The sequence below is a fragment of the Mobula hypostoma genome, chromosome 4 (assembly GCF_963921235.1).
Source record: "Mobula hypostoma chromosome 4, sMobHyp1.1, whole genome shotgun sequence".
Lineage (NCBI taxonomy): Eukaryota > Metazoa > Chordata > Chondrichthyes > Myliobatiformes > Myliobatidae > Mobula > Mobula hypostoma.
Window position 1 is genome coordinate 93,569,765 of NC_086100.1, and position 20,946 is coordinate 93,590,710.

Below are 20,946 nucleotides of genomic sequence, written 5' to 3' on the forward strand. Positions count from 1 at the left end.
ATTACTTATAATTTAAGAGATAATTATCTAACATTCTTGAATATTTGGCGCCCTTATTTACAAAAGATAGGATGTCATATTTAAGTGCTCCGACAAAGAATTTGGTTACTTGGGGAAAATAACGAATAATTATACCAAATTTATTTTGAATCCCATGGAGCATGTGGAAACCTTCCAATACCCAGGCGGCTCTTCTTTTTTTTTTCTCTTTCTTTCTTTTAGGTAGACTACATATATGGGGGGGGAGGGTTAAGGGGAGGGGGGGTGGGTAGATTTTATCTTTTCATGTATTCTTTTTGAAAATTCAATAAAAATTATATTAAAAAAAAGTATTTAATAAGAGGGAAATCAAATTTTTTGCAAGATCAGAGAATTCAGAGCTATGAGTACAGATGAGGGGTTAAGACCTGAGTTAGGTTCATACTGATGTATTCACATTGAATGGTAGAACAGACTGTGTATGCTGAATAAAAGAGCAGCGATTGAAAACTGTCAGGAGAATTGTCAGTGTAAGAAAGAGCATTCATTGAAAGGAGAGTATTAAAAAGATGTTGATGAATGTGTAATTATACAGACTGGTAGCTTGATGATCAAATTTGAAATGGCAGACAGCTGAAGAACCTCAAGGAAAAATGATTCAGATTTATTACATATACATCAAAACATACAATGAACTACATCATTTGCAACCAACACACCCAAGGATGTGCTGGGGGCAACTTTTTCTTCCCCCCTAATGATGTATCATAAAAGACTTTGAGAAAGAGGAGGAATGTGGATGTGTACAAGAAACTGTTCTGGGGTGGATTTTGTACAAGGCATCCAGATTGTACAAGTTTTTGCCCCAAGTTCATTATAAGCGGATAAAGACGCACAAAAAATGATTTCCTTCCCCTCCAACTTCTCTCACAGCTTATGGAGAAATCTTGAAAGTTATTACAGATTGCACTAGTCTGAATTGGTAATGTTACGAACACAGACAATTTGCTTTCTGTGTGATTTCTGTTGTTAAGACATGCAAAAACCAGAGGTGAAATTTAAACATATAATTCAATTCAATCTGTTTAATTAGAACCATGAAATGATCTTACAGCTTACCTTGGATTTAGCATGCCATGTAAAATGAAGACTGTTGGTCTCCCCTGGTACGAGTAATTTAAAAGGCAACGCATAGTGACTAATAACATCATTCCGCACATAATACAACTCTGCATCAATACCTGTTGAGGAAAAAAAGTGCTTCATGTAATAAGTGTTAACTCCATTGCAAATTAAATAAAACAAATACTATTTCAACTATAAGTTATGGTTGACAGTGAACATCAAAAATGTTACCCTAAGAGATTGGAAGTATCGTTATCCAAAAGTGACTTCCAACACCATATGTACTAATAGAAGAAAGTTAAGCAGATTTCAAGATACAGTCCCGATAGTATATAATTGGCACATTCATTAGATTGTTCTGTGCATATTCAGTGGGATAAATAGAGTCTAGATCCTGAGGCCTCACCACTCAAAATGTCACCTTTTGCTTGCAACAACATACAGCCCTGTCAGCATTACTCTGTAGTAGATGATGATTACAGCTCCACTTTCTCCACAATCCATCACTAATCTGTCTCCAGATTCACTGGAACAGAGAAAGAACTGAAGATCACCCATTCACTCTTGAAATTCTAACTGAATATAAAGGTATTTTGAGTACAAAATATCATAATATACTAACAACATAAATAGTAATGAATTTTTTTTCATAGTCGGAGAGTGAGTAATGACCCAAAGTTTGGACAACTTAAGCGCCGGGACAGATTGAAAAGGCCAGGGCATCGGAACCGGAGGCAAGGCAAAGGCCGGTTCTGCTCACTTATTCATGATGTTTACTCAGCTCTATGCTGAACTGCAGTGCCAGCTACAGTGATGCCTGGCTTTGCATCTTTTGTAAAGCTCCAGGTCTGAAGCTAGTGGATCAATTTAATTGTTTGTGTGATTTCTATGTTCTCTCTCTCTCCTTCTCCCTCTCCCTCTCCCCATGTTCTTTTTTTTAAATGGGTTCTTTTGGGGTTGCTTTTTTTTTTGTGACTGCCTGTAAGATGATGCATCTCAAGGTTGCGTAATGTACTTTGAACTTTGAGGGCATTGACAAGGCATAAGATAGCCATGCAGTACCTGCATGTGAATAACTTGCTTTGTTTTAAGCACAAACACCCACATAAAACTATATTACAGATCCAATGAAAAATGATAAAAACTCCTGAACTCCCTTGCAAGCAACACACATAAAAGTTGCTGGTGAATGCAGCAGGCCAGGCAGCATTTCCAGGAAGGGGTACGGTCGACGTTTCGGGCCGAGACCCTTCATCAGGACTAACTGAAGGAAGAGCTAGTAAGAGATTTGAAAGTGGGAGGGGGAGATCCAAAATGATAGAAGACAGGAGGGGGAGGGATGGAGCCAAGAGCTGGACAGGTGATTGGCAAAGGGGATATGACAGAATCATAGGACAGGAGCCCTAGGAAAAAAGAAAAGGGGGAGGGGGGAAGCCCAGAGGATGGGCAAGGGGTATAGTCAGAGGGACAGAGGGAGAAAAAGAAGAGAGAGAGAAAAAGAACGTGTGTGTGTGTGTGTGTGTGTGTGTGTGTGTGTGTGTGTGTGTGTGTGTGTGTAAATAAATAAATAAATAACGGATGGGGTACGAGGGGGAGATGGGGCATTAGTGGAAGTTTGAGAAGTCAACGTTCATGCCATCCGGTTGGAGGTTATCCAGATGGTGTTGTTCCTCCAACCTGAGTGTGGCTCATCTTTACAGTAGAGGAGGCTACGGATAGACATATCAGAATGGGAATGGGACGTGGAATTAAAATGTGCGGCCACTGGGAGATCCTGCTTTCTCTGGCGGATGGAGTGTAGGTGTTCAGCGAAACGATCTCCCAGTCTGCATTGGGTCTCGCCAACATACAGAAAGCTGCATTGGGAGCACCGGACGCAGTACATCACCCCAACCGACTCACAGGTGAAGTGTCACCTCACCTGGAAGGACTGTCTGGGGCCCTGAATGGTGGTAAGGGAGGAAGCATAAGGGCATGTGTAGCACTTGTTCCGCTTACAAGGATAAGTGCCAGGAGGAGATCGGTGGGGAGGGATGGGGGGGACGAACGGACAAGGGAGTCGCGTAGGGAGCAATCCCTGCTGAAAGCAGAGGGGGGGAGGGAAAGATGTGCTTAGTGGTGGGATCCCGTTGGAGGTGGCGCAAGTTAGAGAATTACAGGCTGGTGGGGTGGTAGTTGAGGGCAAGGGGAACCCCATTCCTAGTGGGGTGGCGGGAGGATGGAGTGAGAGCAGATGTGCATGAAGTGGGGGAGATGCATTTGAGAGCAGAGTTGATGGTGGAGGAAGGGAAGCCCCTTTCTTTAAAAAAGGAGGACATCTCCTTCGTCCTGGAATGAAAATCCTTGTAAGCAGAACAAGTGCTACACATGCCCTTACACTTCCTCCCTCACTACCATTCAGGGCCCCAGCCAGTCCTTCCAGGTAATGCGACACTTCACCTGTGAGTCAGCTGGGGTGATATACTGCGTCCGCTGCTCCCGACGCGATCTCCCAGTCTGCATTGGGTCTCACCTTCTATATATTGGCGAGACCCAATGCAGACTGGGAGATCGTTTCGCTGAACACCTACGCTCCATCCGCCAGAGAAAGCAGGATCTCCCAGTGGCCGCACATTTTAATTCCACGTCCCATTCCCATTCTGATATGTCTATCCATAGCCTCCTCTACTGTAAAGATGAGCCACACTCAGGTTGGAGGAACAACACCATCTGGGTAGCCTCCAACCTGATGGCATGAACATTGACTTCTCAAACTTCTGCTAATGCCCCACCTCCCCCACGTACCCCATCTGTTATTTATTTATATACACGCATTCTTTTTTTCTCTCTCCTTTTTCTCCCTCTGTCCCTCTGACTATACCCCTTGCCCATCCTCTGGTCTTCCCCCCTCCCCCTTTTCTTTCTCCCTGGGCCTCCTGTCCCATGATCCTCTCATATCCCTTTTGCCAATCAACTGTCCAGCTCTTGGCTCCATCCCTCCCCCTCCTGTCTTCTCCTATCATCTCCTATCATTTTGGATCTCCCCCTCCCACTTTCAAATCTCTTACTAGCTCTCCTTTCAGTTAGTCCTGACGAAGGGTCTCGGCCCGAAACATCGACCGTACCTTTTCCTAGAGATGCTGCCTGGCCTGCTGCATTCACCAGCAACTCTTATGTGTGTTGCTTGAAATTCCAGCATCTGCAGATTTCCTCGTGTTTGCATTTTTAAACTCTGTTGCAAATTTTGTTCATATGAGTTTCCATACCACACTAGTTAATAATATTGACCAAGTCACTAAACTGCACAAAACACAATGAGGCTCCATACAATACCACAGTACTCAGAAAACATTTTAGTTCTTTGCCATACTCAATGTCCTGCTATAGGGCAACACAGTAGAGTAGTGGTTAACACAACACAATTAGAGCTAGGAGCATCGGGGTTTGGTGTTCAATTCCAAAGCCATCTGTAAAGAGTTTGTATGTTCTTCTTGTTAGGGTTGAATAGGTGGGTTGCTGGGTTAGAAGGGCCTGTTTGCAACAATAAATCATAGTATTTCGACCTTGGGAGGTCGAAACGTGGAGTATCAAGTTTTCCAGCCAGTTACTTCCAAATTAAAATCAGAGGCAAATGCTTTAAACTATCAATACTATTTACTGTCAAGTTCCCATAGCTGTAGTACAGTTAAAGAATGTACAATTAAATAACACACAGAACATAAACCTACAAAACAAACAGTATCAACCCTTAATGTTTTCATTCAATAATTTTGGTTATACTTTATACTTTATTGTCGCTAAACAATTGATACTAGAGCATACAATCATCACAGCCATATTTGATTCTGCGCTTTGCGCTCCCTGGAGTACAAATCGATAGTAAATATTAAAAATTTAAATTATAAATCATAAATAGAAAATAGAAAAGCGAAAGTAAGATAGTGCAAAAAACCGAGAGGCAAGTCCAGATATTTGGAGGGTACGGCCCAGATCCGGGTCAGGATCCGTTCAGCAGTCTTATCACAGTTGGAAAGAAGCTGTTCCCAAATCTGGCCGTATGAGTCTTCAAGCTCCTGAGCCTTCTCCCCGAGGGAAGAGGGACGAAAAGTGTGTTGGCTGGGTGGGTCGTGTCCTTGATTATCCTGGCAGCACTGCTCTGACAACGTGCTGAGTAAAGTGAGTCCAAGGACTGAAGATTGGTTTGTGTGATGTGCTGGGCTATGTTCACGATCTTCTGCAGCTTCTTCCAGTCTTGGGCAGGACAACATCCATACCAGGTTGTGATGCACCTTAGAAGAATGCTTTCTACTGTGCATCTATAAAAATTGGTGAGGGTTTTAGGGTACAGGCCAAATTTCTTTAGCTTTCTCAGGAAAGCTAAGAAAGCTGAGAATATGGTTAGTCCATATAACAGTAAATTAACTTTCATGCGTGATCAGTAGCATTGAAATTCTTTTGAGTAAGTGACAGGCAGGATAGACAAAGGAAAGTCAGTGAATGATCCTGCACTTTGATAGAAGGAATAAAGACACAGATTATTTTCTAAACAGGAAGAAAACTCGGAAATCATGATGCAGAGGGACCTGGGAGTCCTTGTAAAGGATTCTGAAAGGTTAACTTGCAGGTTGAGTTGGTGGTAAGGAAGGCAAATGCAGTGTTACCACTCATTTCAAGAGGCCTACAATATAAAAGCAAGGATGTAAAACTAAGAATTTATGCAGTGGTCAGACCACGCACAGACTACTTTGAGCAGTTTTGGGCCCTTATCTAAGAAAGGATGTGCTGGCATCAGACATGGTCCAGAAGAGGTTCCCAAGAGTTCTGGGAATAAAAGGGGAAATGTATAAGGAGCGTTTGATGACTCTGGCTCTTTACTTGTTGGAAGTTAGAAGTATGGGGAGGATGGGAGGGAACCAATCGAATATTAAAAGGCCGAGATAGAGTGGACATGAAGAGGATGCTTCCTGTAGTGACAGAGTCCAGGACCTAAAGGGCAGTAAGCCGGAGCAGTGGAGGCTTTAGGATTTAGTAACTAATGAAACCAATGAGGAAAGCAACTTGGTCCAGCACAGGACCAAGTTCTTCAGCCCACTATGTTGTGCCCAATTAAACTATCCTCTCTTGCGGTCCAGCTCTCTCTATTCTCTGCATATTCAGGTAACCTAGCATCCTGGTAGTGTCACAGATAGCATAACATTTTAATTGTAAGATTGAGGTTCAACTCCTGCCACTGTCTATAAGAAGCTTGTACATTCTCCCCGAGACCACAAGCATTTCCTCCGGGTACTCCAGCTTCCTCCCAGATTCCAAAAATATATAAGTGACAAAAAAACTAATATTTAATCTTTAAAGCTTCAATTGTATCTGTCTCCACCACTACCCCAGCAGCCTTTGGAAGTTACAGTAATAGCCTGGGCCAACTATAGTCAAGTGAAACTGCCAAAGACATCTGTTTACTGTAGATGAGACAGACAGTGGCAGTGTGTATTGAAGCCAAACGAATGAGGCCTCGGTAGTGAGACATTTTCCAGAAAGTTCTTCCTAAACCATTGTGTCCCTTTACACAATAAGCTGTGCCAGAGACAGGCGAGATAACAGAAAGAATTGAATTGAAGTGACTTGAAGTGTCTGATGGCCTGGTGGAAGAAGCTGTCCTGGAGCCTGCAGGTCCTGGCTTTTATGCTGTGGTACAGTTTCCTGGATGGTAGAAGCTGAAGTAGATTGTACTTGGGATGACGTGGGTCCCCAAAGATCCTTCGGGCCCGTTTTACACACCTGTCTTTGTAAATGTCCTGAATCATGGGAAGTTCACAACTAACAGATGCGCTGGGCTGTCTGCACCACTCTCTGAAGAGTCCTGCAATTGAGGGAAGTATGATTCCCATACCAGGCAGTGATGCAGCCAGTCCGGATGCTCTCAGTTGTGCCCCTATAGAAAGTTCTTAGGATTTGGGGGCCCATACCGAACTTCTTCAACCGTCTGTGCCTTTTTCACCATACAGCCAGTAAGTACAAACCACATGAGATCCCCATGGTCATGACAGAGACTCCCGGATGGTTTGTTGTCTCCCGGGTGCCAGGGTCAGGGATGTTTCTGATCGCGTGCACAGGATTCTGAAGTGGGAGGGTGATCAGCCAGATGTCATGGTACACATCGGTACCAATGACATAGGAAGAAAGAGTGAGGAGATCTTGAAGAGTGAGTATAGAGAGATTGGTAGGAAGTTAAAAAGCAGGACCTCGAGGGTGGTAATCTCAGGATTGCTACCTGTACCAAGCCAGTGAGAGTAAGAATAGGATACGCTGGCGGATGAACACATGGCTGAGGAACTGGTGTAGGGGGCAGGGTTTCAGATTTCAGGATCATTGGACCTCTTCTGGGGCAGGTGGGACCTGTACAAGAGAGACAGGTTACACCTGAACTACAAGGGGACCAATATCCTTGCAGGGAGGCTTGTTAGTGCTATTGGGGAGGGTTTAAACTAGATTTGCAGGGGGATGGGAACCAGAGTGCCAGAGCAGATAGTGGAACGGGGGTGAAAATAAATGATGCTAGAAATTCATGCAAAGTCACAAATAAAAGGGTTGTGTGTAGTGGTAATAATCTTCTGAGGTGCGTCTATTCCAATGCAAGGAGTATTGTGGGGAAGGCAGAGCAGCTGATGGTGTGGATTGACACATGGAATTACAACATTATAGCCATTAGTGAAACTTGGCTACAGGAGGGGCAGGACTGGCAGCTTAATGTTCCAGAGTTCCGATGTTTCAGACGTGATAGAGGCAGAAGAATGAAGGGGGGGGGGAGTGGCATTGCTAGTCAGGGAAAATGTTACAGCAGTGCTCAGGCAGGACAGATTAGAAGGCTTGTCTACCGAGGCCATATGGGTGGAGCTGAGAAACAGGAAAGCTATGACCACATTAACGGGGTTGTATTATAGACCACCCAATAGTCGGTGAGAACTGGAGTAGCAAATCTGCAGAGCGATAGCAGACAAATGCAGGAAACATAAAGTTCTGACAGAGGGGATTTTAATTTTCCACATATTGATTGGGACTCCCATATTGTTAAAGATCTAGATGGGTTAGAGTTTGTAAAATGTGTTCAGGAAAGTTTTCTAAATCAGTATATAGAGGTACCAACAGAGGGGATGCAATATTAGATCTCCCATTAGGAAACAAGTTAGGACAGGTGACGGAATTGTGTGTAGGGGAACATTTTGGTTCCAGTGATCATAACACCATTAGTTTCAAGTTGATCATGGATAAAGATAGACCTGGTCCTCGGGTTGAGGTTCTAAACTGGAAAAAGGCCAAATTTGAAGAAATGAGAAAGGATCTGAAAAGTGTGGATTGGGACAGATTGTTCTCTGGCAAGGATGTGATTGGTAAGTGGGAGGCCTTGGTTTCTGTCAGGATTAAAGGCAAAGTGAATAAGGAACCTTGGTTCTCAAGGGATATTGGAATTCTGATAAAGAAGAAGAGAGAAATGTATGACATGTATCTGAAACAGGGAGCAAATAAGGTGCTTGAGGAGTATAAAAACTGCAAAATAATACTTAAGAAAGAAATCAGGAGGGCTAAAAGAAGACATGAGGTTGCTTTGGCAGTCAAGGTGAAGGATAATCCAAAGAGCTTCCACAGTTATATTAAGAGCAAAAGGATAGTCAGAGATAAAATTGGTCCTCTTGAAGATCTGAATGGTTGGCTATGTATGGAGCCAAAAGAAATGGGGGAGATCTTAAATGGGTTTTTTGTGTCTGTATTTACTAAGGAAACTTGGCATGGAGTCTATGGCAATAAGGTAAACAAGTAGTGAGGTCATCGAACCCATACAGATTGAAAAGGAGGAGGTGCTTGCTAATTATAAAAGATGAAATTACCACGCATCTGGATAGCAGTAACAGGATCGGTCCGAATCAGCATGGATTTACGAAGGGGAAGTCGTGCTTGACTAATCTTCTGGAATTTTTTGAGGATGTAACTATGAAAATGGACAAGGGAGAGCCAGTGGATGTAGTGTACTTGGACTTTCAGAAAGCCTTTGATAAAGTCCCACATAGGAGATTAGTGGGCAAAATTAGGGTACATGGTATTGGGGGCAGAGAACTGACATGGATTGAAAATTGACTGGCTGACAGAAAACAAACAGTAGCGATTAATGGGCCCCTTTTGGAATGGTAGGCGGTGACCAGTGGGGTACCGCAGGGTTCAGTGCTGGGACCACAGCTGTTTACAATATATATTAATGAATTAGATGAGGGAATTAAGAGTAACATTAGCAAATTTGCCGATGACACAAAGCTGGGAGGCAGTGTGAAATGTGAGGAGGATGTTATGAGAATGCAGGGTGACTTGGACAGGCTGGGTGAGTGGGCAGATGCATGGCAGGTGCAGTTTAATGTGGATAAATGTGAGGTTATCCACTTTGGTGGTAAGAACAGGAAGGCAGATTATTATCTAAATGGAGTCAAGTTAGGAAAAGGGGAAGTACAATGAGATCTTGTACATCAGTCACTAAAAGCAAGCGTGCAAGTACAGCAGGCTGTGAAGAAAACTAATGGCATGCTGGCCTTCATAACAAGGGGAATTGAGTATAAGGGCAAAGAGATCCTTCTGCAGCTGTACAGGGCCCTGGTGAGACCACACCTGGAGTACTGTGTGCAGTTTTGGTCTCCAAATTTGAGGAAGGACATTCTTGTTATTGAGGGAGTGCAGCATAGGTTCACAAGGTCAATTCCCGGGATGGCAGGACGATCATATGTCGAAAGATTGGAGCGACTGGGCTTGTATACTCTGGAATTTAGAAGGCTGAGAGGGGATCTTATTGAAGCATGCAAGATTATTAAGGGATTGGACACACTGGAGGCAGGAAGCATGTTCCCGCTGATGGGTGAGTCCAGAACCAGAGGCCACAGTTTAAGAATAAGGGGTAGGCCATTTAGAACGGAGTTAAGGAAAAACTTTTTCACCCAGAGAGTGGTGGATATATGGAATGCTCAGCCCCAGAAGGCTGTGGAGGCCAAGTCTCTGGATGCTTTCAAGAAACAGATGGATAGAGCTCTTAAAGGTAGAGGAATCAAAGGTAATGGGGATAAGGCAGGAACTGGATACTGATTGTGGATGATCAGCCATGATCACAGTGAATGACGGTGCTGGCTCGAAGGGCCGAATGGCCTACTCCTGCACCTATTGTCTATTACCTTGAGGCAAATCAGAGTAGATAAACCCCCAGGACCTGACAGGATATTCCCTCGGACCTTGAAGGAGACTAGTGTTGAAATTGCAGGATCCCTGGCACCACTACTACTATTATGTTGACTCAGGCCTAGGGGGCTGGCATCGGGCACGATGACGGACTCTCCACTTCTCCCTCTCCCTCATCTACATTAGCCGCGCCGCTGTCTTCTAGGAGCGTGTTGACCATAGTCTTGGGAAGGCGCCCAGGGTTCATTCTCCTGTGCTTGGGCTCCCATATGATGACTAGGCTGGCAGGTAGCTCGGGGTGGCGTAGACAGTGCCCTGCGAGTTGCAGTCTTCTCGCCTCGATTGTAGTGGTGAGCATCGGTAGGTTGTATAGAGTTCAACATTCGTCATGTGCTGTTGCCAACTCACATCAAGAGCCATCCGGAGAATTCGTGTATAGCAACCATCTAGAGACTTTTGCATCGTCTTGGTGAGTGTCCACATCTCACACCTCACATCTGTACGTGAGAATGGACTCTATGACTGCTATGAAAATCCTCTTTTTAAGCCCTCCGGTCAGGTTCGACTTCCAGATTTCCTTCATGTCGTTCACAGTCCTCCACGCCAGCGCCTTAATGTCCTTCTCCGAACTCTCGCAGATATATTTAAAATGTCGGTATCTACGGCTGAGGTGCTGGAGGATTGGAGGATAGCTCATGTTGTGCCATTGTTTAAAAAAGGCTCTAAAAGTAATCCGGGAAATTATAGGCCGGTAAATTTGACGTCAGAAGTAGGTAAATTATTGGAAGGAATACTAAGAGATAGGCATCAGTTAGTCTTGCGAGACCATGGATCTACACCTGGAAAGTCTTCACTCTCCAGGGCGCAGGCCTGGGCAAGGATGTATGGAAGACCAGCAGTTGCCCATGCTGCAAGTCTCCCCTCTCCACGACACCAATGTTGTTCAAGGGAAGGGCATTAGGACCCAAACAGCTTGGCACCAGTGTCGTCGCAGAACAATGTGTGATTAAGTGCCTTGCTCAAGGACACAACACATGTTGCCTCGGCTGGGGCTTGAACTCACGACCTTCAGGTCGCTAGTCCAAAGCCTTAACCACTTGGCCACGTGCCCACTAAGAGATAGGATTTACAAGTATTTGGATAGACAGGGACTTATTAGGGAGAGTCAACATACTTTGTGCATGGTAGGTCATGTTTAACCAATCTATTAAGAGTTTTTCGAGAAGGTTACCAGGAAAGTGGATGAAGGGAAGGCAATGGATGTTGTCTACATGGACTTCAGTAAGGCCTTTGACAAGGTCCCACATGAGAGGTTAGTTATGAAAATTCAGTCGCTAGGTATACATGGAGAGGCAGTAAATTGGATTAGACATTGGCTCAATGGAAGAAGCCAGAGAGTGGTAGTGGAGGATTGCTTCTCTGAGTGGAGGCCTGTGACTAGTGGTGTGCCACAGGGATCAGTGCTGGATCCATTGTTATTTGTCATCTATATCAATGATCTGGATGATAATGTGGTAAATTGGATCAGCAAATTTGCTGATGATACAAAGATTGGAGGTGTAGTGGACAGTGAGGAATGTTTTTCAAAGCTTGCAGAGGGATTTGGACCAGCTGGAAAAATGGGCTGAAAGATGGCAGATGGCGTTTAATACAGACAAGTGTGAGGTATTGCACTTTGGAAGGACAAACCAAGGTAGAACATACAAGGTAAATAGTAGGGCACAGAGGAGTGCAGTAGAACAGAGGGATCTGGGAATACAGGTACAAAATTCCCTAAAAGTGGAGTCACAGGTAGATAGGGTCATAAAGAGAGCTTTTGGTACATTGGCCTTTATAAATCAAAGTACTGAGTATAAGAGTTGGAATGTTATGTTGAGGTTGTACAAGGCATTGGTGAGGACGAATTTGAAGTATTGCGTGCAGTTTTGGTCACCAAATTACAGGAAGGATATTGATATGGTTGAAAGAGTGCAGAGAAGGTTTACAAGGATGTTGCCGGGACTTGACAAACTGAGTTACAGAGAAAGGTTGAATAGGTTAGGACTTTATTCCCTGGAGTTTAGAAGAATGAAGGGAAATTTGATAGAGGTATATAAAATTATGATGGGTATAGATAGAGTGAATGCAAGCAGGCTTTTTTCCACTGAGGCTAGGGGAAAAAAAACCCAGAGGACATAGGTTATGGGTGAAGGGGGAAAAGTTTAAAGGGAACATGGGGAGGGGCTTCTTCACACAGAGAGTGGTGGAAGTGTGAAATGAGCTGCCACATAAAGTGGTAAATGCGGGCTCACTTTTAACATTTAAGAATAAATTGGACAGATACATGGATGGGAGGTGTATGGAGGGATATGGTCCGCGTGCAGGTCAGTGGGACTAGGCGGAAAAATGGTTCGGCGCAGCCAAGGGCCAAAAGACCTGTTTCTGTGCTGTAATGCTCTATGGTTCTATGATGTTTATGCCGAGGAACTTAAAGCTCAACCCTAGATCCATTGATGTCAGTAGGGCTGGCCTGTCTCTATTCCTCCTGTAGTCCACAACCAGCTCCTTTGTTTTTGTGATTTTGAGGGAGAAGTTGTTTTCTTGACTCCACTGTGTCAGGGTGACGACTTCTTCTCTGTAGCCTACCTCATTATTATTTGAGATTCGGCCAATCAGTGTAGTGTCGTCAGCAAATTTACTTAGCAGATTGGAGATGTGGGTGGCGAGCCATGGGTATACAGAGAGCAAAGGAGGGGGGTTTAGGACACAGCTCTGAGGGGCACCTGTGTTGACAGTCAGACACACTCAACAACTAAGGCTCTATTATCTTCACTAACTTCAAAATATTATCAGCCGATTGATTATACACATATATATATACATAAACACACACACACACAGGGGAGTTCAGTGATGTGGCTGACACCTGGCTAGGTCATTTTGATTTCAAACAATTGGTTTATTGATACACTTTGGTAGAAGGAATAGGGTGCTTCCTTCTCCCTTCCCCTTTTCCCAACCATGATCCCCCTCTCCCTACCCCTGTTTCACTCTCAGTCCACAATAGAGACCCATATCAAAATCAGGTTTATCAATCACGTCATGAAATTTGTTTTTTTTTCAGCACTAGGTAGGTAGATAGATACTTTATTGATCCTAAAGGAAATCACAGTGTCACAGTAGTATTACAAGTGCACAGATATAAATATTAGAAGAGAAGTAGAAAGAATAAAAAATAAGTTACAACCAACAGTCTAACAAGGCAATCATCACTTCCCTGGCTATAGATCCTAGATCTATTATACAGCCTAATGGCTGAGGGTAAGAATTACCTCATATAGCACTCTTTGGAGCGGTGCAGTTGTCTTAGTCCATTACTAAAAGTGGTCCTGTGTTCAGCCAAGGTGGCATGCAGAGGTTGAAACATTGTCCAGAATTGGCAGGATTTTCTTTAGGGTCCTTTGTTCTACCACAGCCTCCAGTGTGTCCAGTATTACTCCTATAACAAACCTAGCCTTTCTAATCAGTTTATTGAGCCTGTTAGCATCACCCGTATTGATGCCACTGCCCCAGAACACCACCACATAGAAGACTGTGTTGGCAACGGCAGACTGATAGAACATGTGAAGGAGATGTCAACATACTCCAAAGGACCTCAGTCTCCTCAGCAAGTAGAGTGTAATAAATAAAATTACTACAGCACTGTGTAAAACTCTTGGGCACCCTAGCCATATACATGTGCCCAAGGCATTTGTACAGTGCATGCTACATATATATTAACACTATTAACATACCCATGCATGTTTTCCATCAAAGTCATTCATATATATCAGTCCCAATACGGATCCCTATAGAATACTACCAGTCACAGAGCTTCACTCAGAATAGGACCCATCAACTACTACACATTGCTTACTATGGGCAAGCCAATTCTGAATCCAAAAATCCAAGTCACCATGGATTCCATGCATACTTATCTTGTGGATAAGCCTACCATGAAGGACCTTGTAAAATGTCTTATAAAATCCATATAGACATGCACTGCTCTATCTTCATCGCCTCCTCAAAAAAAATTAATCAACTTCGTAAGCACAACTTGTCCCACAAAATGCAATGCTGTCTACCCCTAATCCACCATCCTTTTCCAAATGCCCATGAAGTAAAACCTAAGTTTCCTCTTCAATAGCTTCCCTAACATTTATGTGAGATTTACCAGGCTATAATTTTCAGGATTACTCACACTTCCCTTCTTGGAACTGTTATATACCCCTGGGGTTCATATTTTCTGTGGACTGTCACTTTAAAACACCAGGAGAATGAGATTGACTTTTGGACACTGCTTCAGGAGACAGAGACAGAGACAGAGACAGAGACAGAGACAGAGACAGAGACAGAGACAGAGACAGAAACAGAAACAGAGACAGAGAGAGACAGAGAGAGAGAGAGAGAGAGAGAGAGAGAGAGTTATAGTTTCTCTGCAGCTCGTTTTGAATATACAAGGACACACCAACACACACAGTTAGAGTCAAGGTGGATTCGGTCAATGGAAGACACCAGTGAGTCGGTCGCTGGTCTAAACTTTCAGTAGCCCAAGAGGGGTGAGCTGAGATCGATCCTGAATATTGATAAATGACTCTCACAAGTTTTCTGCAACTGGAACAAGTTTGCAGGAAGAGAAGAGAGGAGAGATAGGTTTGAAACAGAAGAAACCCAGTGACAAAGAGATCACTGTTTGGACTCTCTCTCGAAGTAGCCTGTGAGGGTGAGTTTGTTTCCATTCAACTACGAAAGTGTGATTGTCACTTCGTTAATCTACAGGAGTGGGTTCTCTGGTGAGGAGAAAACCTTTGTGATTACCATGTGTGTATTTACCCTTTGTCTGGGTGTGGTAGTTCAATAAAGGAAGGCATCCCTGTGGCAAATCACTGTTGGAGTTATTTCGTAGGTCGTGGAACTGGATAAGTGGCTATCACGTTGTGTGTTTGGGGAAACCTTGTGTAACCTACCAGTGTGTCGAACCTTGCATGGGTGGTGGTTCCCTTGAAGAGGGTACCCTTTATGATAAGCTACTGTTGGTGATACTCCATATGTGGATTCTGTTGGAGTATTCTGTGGCCACCACTTTGAGATGTCCCGTAACTGAATTCGGGTGTGGTACCACTTGTGTTGAAAGGATATTCGTTGAAGATCACTGCCACTGATATCTCGTGTGTGGAGTGGAACAACTTCGGAGATAAAACCTATTATTATTATCTTGCATTACTGTCGTGGAATCTGTGGAATATCGACATAATTGCCTTCTCACAACATTCGCCTTTGGATTACAAACATCTCACTCTCTCTCAATTCTACTCAACTCAATAACACAAACTGAACTGACTTCGTTTACCAACCATCATAAGACTGTATCACTTACCACCTAAGCTTGAAGAGGTTTGGGTTTTCTGTTTCCACACCAATATATGCATAAACTCTACAAACCTGTTCGTCTTATATTACTATATTGCATAGTTACTAATAAAGTAGTGTTACTTAACAGCAAAACAGACTCCAGATGTGTTCGATTTCTGTTGGTTCTTTAAACCGTTACGGGGTACATAACAGAACTAAGGAACAATGTAGGCTCCTTGCCAGTCCTTAGGGAACTGGCCTGTGGCAATAGAGGACATGAAAATTTCATCTCCTGCTTCTCTCAATAAACTGAGGTATATCCCATCAGGCCCTGGGGACTCACCTACCCTGATGTTCTTCAAAAGACCCAAACGGTAAAAAAAATTTTCGCTAATCAAAGTCAACAGAACTTGAACGGACTCTGGTTGCTGGCACGGGCTCCTTTAAAGACTGCGGAAGAAAGGATGCGTTCTGGTTTAAAAGTTCATCTAAGGAAATTTGGCATTCAGCTACCAATACCAACCATTTTGCAGGCAAATATACAGCCGCTCTAAGATCTCAGAGCTAGATTGCTGTACCAGATGGGCATTAAAATGGCACATTTTTTGTTTCATGGAATCTTAGTTATCCCCTGCCATTCTGGGCACAGAGATACAGCTTGATAGTTTTGCAATACACTCCAAGATATAGGCATCCGTTAGTCCCGTGAGACCATGGATTTGCAGGGTTTCCAGGGCGCAGGTCTGGGCAAGGTTGTATGGAAGACCGGCAGTTGCCCATGCTACAAGTCTCCCCTCTCCACGCCACCGATGTTGTCCAAGGGTAGGGCATTAGGACCCATACAGCTTGGCACTGGTGTCGTCGTAGAGCAATGTGTGGTTAAGTGCCTTGCTCAAGGACACAACACGCTGCCTCAGCCAAGGCTCGAACTAGTGACCTTCAGATCACTAGACGAACGCCTTAACCACTTGGCCATGCGCCAACACACACTCTAAAATAGGACTGTTGAATCATTCAAAAGCAGAAGAGGTGGAGTATGCTTTATAATCAGTTCCTTGTGGTGTATAAACATTGCGGTGCTGTCCCAGTCCTGCTAACCCAACCTGGAACAATTCGTGATCGTGTCGTCCATTTTAACTGCTGTAGGAGATCACAGCTTACTGTGCTATCCCAGGGCAACAGTTTGGAAAGTCTGATCATCTGGCTGTCCTTCTACTTCCCGAGTATACGCAGAGACTGAGAACTACAGCACCAGTAGTGAGGGCCAAAAAGGTATAGACAAGGGAGGTGCAGGAGCACTTACAGGAAACACAGAACCCCTACAACACAATACAAGCCCTTCGGGCCACAATGCTGTGCCGAACATGTACGTACTTTAGAAATTACCTTGGGTTACCCACAGCCCTCTATTTTTCTAAGCTCCATGTACCTATCCAGGAGTCTCTCAAAATGACCCTATCCTATCAGCCTCCACCACCGTTGCCAGCGGCCCATTCCACGCACTCACCACTCTCTGCATAAAAAACTTACCCCTGACATCTCCTCAGTACCTACTTCTAAGCACCTTAAAACTGCCCTCTCGAGCTAGCCATTTCAGCCCTGGGAAAAAGCCTCTGACTATCCACACGATCAATGCCTCTCATCATCTTATACACCTCCATCAGGTCACCGCTCATCCTCCGTCGTTCCAAAGAGAAAAGGCCGAGTTTACTCAACCTATTCTCATAAGGCATGCTCCCCAATCCATGCAACATCCTTGTAAGTCTCTTCTGCACCCTTTCTAGGGTTTCCACATCCTTCCTGTAGTGGGGTGACCAGAACTGAGCACAGTACTCTTAGTTGGATCTGACTAGGGCCTAATATAGCTGTAACATTAACTCTTGGCTCTTAAACTCAATCCCAGGGTTGATGAAGGCCAATGCACCATATGCCTTCTTAACCACAGAGTTAACTTGCACAGCAGCTTTGAGTGTCCTATGGACTCGGACCCCAAGAACCCTCTGATCCTCCACACTACTAAAAATCTTACCATTAATACTATATTCTGCCATCATATTTGACCTACAAAAATGAACCACTTCACACTTATATGGGTTGAACTTCATCTGCCACTTCTCAGCCCAGTTTTGCATCCCATCAATGTCCCACTGTAACTTCTGACAGCCCTCCACACTATCCACAACACCCCCAACCTTTGTGTCATCAGCAAATTTACTAACCCATCCCTCAACTTCCTCATCCAGGTCATTTATAAAAATCATGAAGTCAAGGGGTCCCAGAACAGATCCCTGAGGCACACTACCAGTTACTGACCTCCATGCAGAATATGACTCGTCTACAACCACTTCTTGCCTTCTATGGGCAAGCCAATTCTGGATCCACAAAGCAATGTCCCCTTGGATCCCATGCCTCCTTACTTTCTCAATTAACCTTGCATGGGGTACCATTAATACTATATTCTGCCATCATATTTGACCTACAAAAATGAACCACTTCACACTTATATGGGTTGAACTTCATCTGCCACTTCTCAGCCCAGTTTTGCATCCCATCAATGTCCCACTGTAACTTCTGACAGCCTTATCAAATACCTTGCTGAAATCCATATACACTACACCTACTGCTCACTGAATCGTGAGATGGTCCCAACACCGACCCCTGCGGAACAATTGTTACTGGCAGCCAACCAAAATATTCAACACTTTATTCTGACACTTCACCTTCTGCCAGTCATCAAGTCTTCCATCCGTGCTGGTATCCTTCCTGTAATACCATGGATTTTATCTTGTTTAGCATCCTCATGTGCTGTACCTTGTCAAAAGCCTTCTGAAAATCCAAGTAAAGAACATCCACTGAATCTCCCTTGTCTATTCTGCCTCTTACTTAACCATATAACAATTACAGCACGGAAACAGGCCATCTCGGCCCTTCCAGTCCATGCTGAACTCTTACTCTCTCCTAGTCCCACCGACCTGCACTCAGCCCATAACCCTCCATTCCTTTCCTGTCCATATATCTATGCAATTTAACTTTAAACGACAACATCGAACCTGCCTCAACCACTTCTGCTGGAAGCTCGTTCCACACAGCTACCACTCTCTGAGTAAAGAACTTCCCCCTCAGGTTACCCCTAAACTTTTGCCCTTTAACTCTCAACTCATGTCCTCTTTGAATCTTCCCCACTCTCAATGGAAAAAGCCTATCCACGTCAACTCTATCAATCCCGCTCATAATTTTAAACACCTCTATCAAGTCCCCCCTCAACCTTCTATGCTTCGAAGAATAAAAACCTAACATGTTCAACCTTTTTCTGTAACTTAGAAGAGGCAACATTTTACTAAACTTCCTCTGTACTCTCTCAATTTTATTGACATCTTTCTTATAATTCGGTGACCAGAACTGTACACAATACTCCAAGTTTGGCCTTACCAATGCCTTACACAATTTCAACATTACATCCCAACTCCTATACTCAATGCTCTGAATAATAAAGGCCAGCATACCAAAAGCTTCCTTCACCACCCTATCCACATGAGATTCCACCTTAGGGAACTATGCACCATTATTCCTAGATCCCTCTGTTCTACAGCATTCTTTAATGCCCTACCATTTACCATGCATGTCCTACTTTGATTAGTCCTACCAAAATGTAGCACCTCACATTTTTCAGCATTAAACTCCATTTGCCATCTTTCAGCCCACTCTTCTAACTGGCCTAAATCTCTCTGCAAGCTTTGAAAACCTACCTCGTCATCCACAACACCACCTATCTTAGTATCATCTGCATACTTACTAATCCAATTTACTACTCCATCATCCAGATCACTAATATATATGACAAAAAACATTGGACCCAGTACAGATCCCTGAGGCACACTGCTACACACCGACACAGTTATCCACCAATACTCTCTGGCGTCTCCCATCTAGCCACTGCTGAATCCATTTTACTACTTCCATATTAATGCCTAACGATTGAACTTTCCTAACTAACCTTCAGTGTGGAACCTTGTCAAAGGCCTTACTGAAGTCCATATAGACAACATCCACCGCTTTACCCTCATCAACTTTCTTAGTAACCTCACCAAAAAATTCAATAAGGTTTGTCAAACATGACCTTCCACGCACAAATCCATGTTGACTGTTCCTAATCAGACCCGTCTATCCAGATAATTACATATACCATCTCTAAGAATACTTCCATCAATTTACTCACCACTGACGTCAAACTCACAGGCCGATAATTGCCAGGTTTATTCTTAGAACCCTTCTTAAGGCGGGGGGAGAGAGAGCAGCGCGCCATGCCTGCGCAGCCCTCCGGTGAAAAATGATATCGTATCCGTTAAACAGGGGCTGTGGACAATTCTGATTTGATGGAGATAGATGTGAAAGCACAGAGGAACATCTGGAGAAATTTCTGAAACGCCAGTTCACTGCTGTTGTTAAAAATCCTCAAAATCCTCGGCTTTGCCTGCTGTTGGCGACCGAGATTGAGGTTGAATCGCTCAGACAGAGATGGCGCTCAGTACTCGGTGTCGGAGAGCTGATCGGAGGCTCAAAGTTTTCGGATGACTCAGAGTCGGACTGTGGTCGGGCATGGCAGGGAAAGTCTTTCTTCCTTCTCCCATTTGCGTGAGATGTGAGATGTGGGACATTTGAAAGACTCTGAACTTTTTACCATCAAGTTATGGTATTGTTGCACTGTTGTAACTATATATTATAATTATGTGGTTTTGTTAGTTTTTTCAGTCTTGGTCTGTCTTGTGTTTTGTGATATCACACCGGAGGAAATATTGTATCATTTCTTAATGCATGCATTACTAAATGACAATAAAAGAGGACTGCCTGTCTTCATAATCTAAATCTAAATCTAAATAATAGAACCACATGAGCAATATGCCAATCCTCCGGCACCATCCCCATTTCTAATGACCTGAAATATTTCTGTCAGAGCCCCTGCTATTTCTATGCTAACTTTCCTCAAGGTCATTTTTTAACCAACAGAGCTACCCCATTCCCTTTGCCAATCTGCCTATCCTTTCAATACAATGTTTATTCTCTGATAGTAAGCTTCCACATACGATATTCCTTCAGCTACGACTCAGTAATACCTAGAGTCTTACCTGCCAATCTCTAACTGCACTACAAGACCTTATTCCGTATACTCCTGGCATTCAAATATGACACTTTCAGTCCTGTAGTCATCATCCTTTTCGATTTCCCCCCCATGTTACACTTCAATTCCTATCATCTGCCTTCCTTCTTCAGTCTCACTACACACTTCATCTA

General features: G+C 43.8%; 1 protein-coding gene across 4 annotated transcripts in view; it reads right to left on the bottom strand.

Annotated features, from left to right (window-relative positions):
- The window catches only part of ryk (receptor like tyrosine kinase), a 408,854-nt gene that overhangs the window by 349,880 nt on the left and 38,028 nt on the right, over positions 1–20,946 (bottom strand). For all 4 annotated transcript variants that reach the window (XR_010017706.1, XR_010017704.1, XR_010017705.1 and 1 more), the window contains exon 2: positions 1,099–1,220. Coding sequence is in view for 1 of the 4 variants with exons in the window: in XM_063046162.1 (XP_062902232.1) it covers positions 1,099–1,220 (122 nt within the window). In the remaining 3 variants the exon portion in view is untranslated. The remainder of the gene's footprint in view (positions 1–1,098; positions 1,221–20,946) is intronic.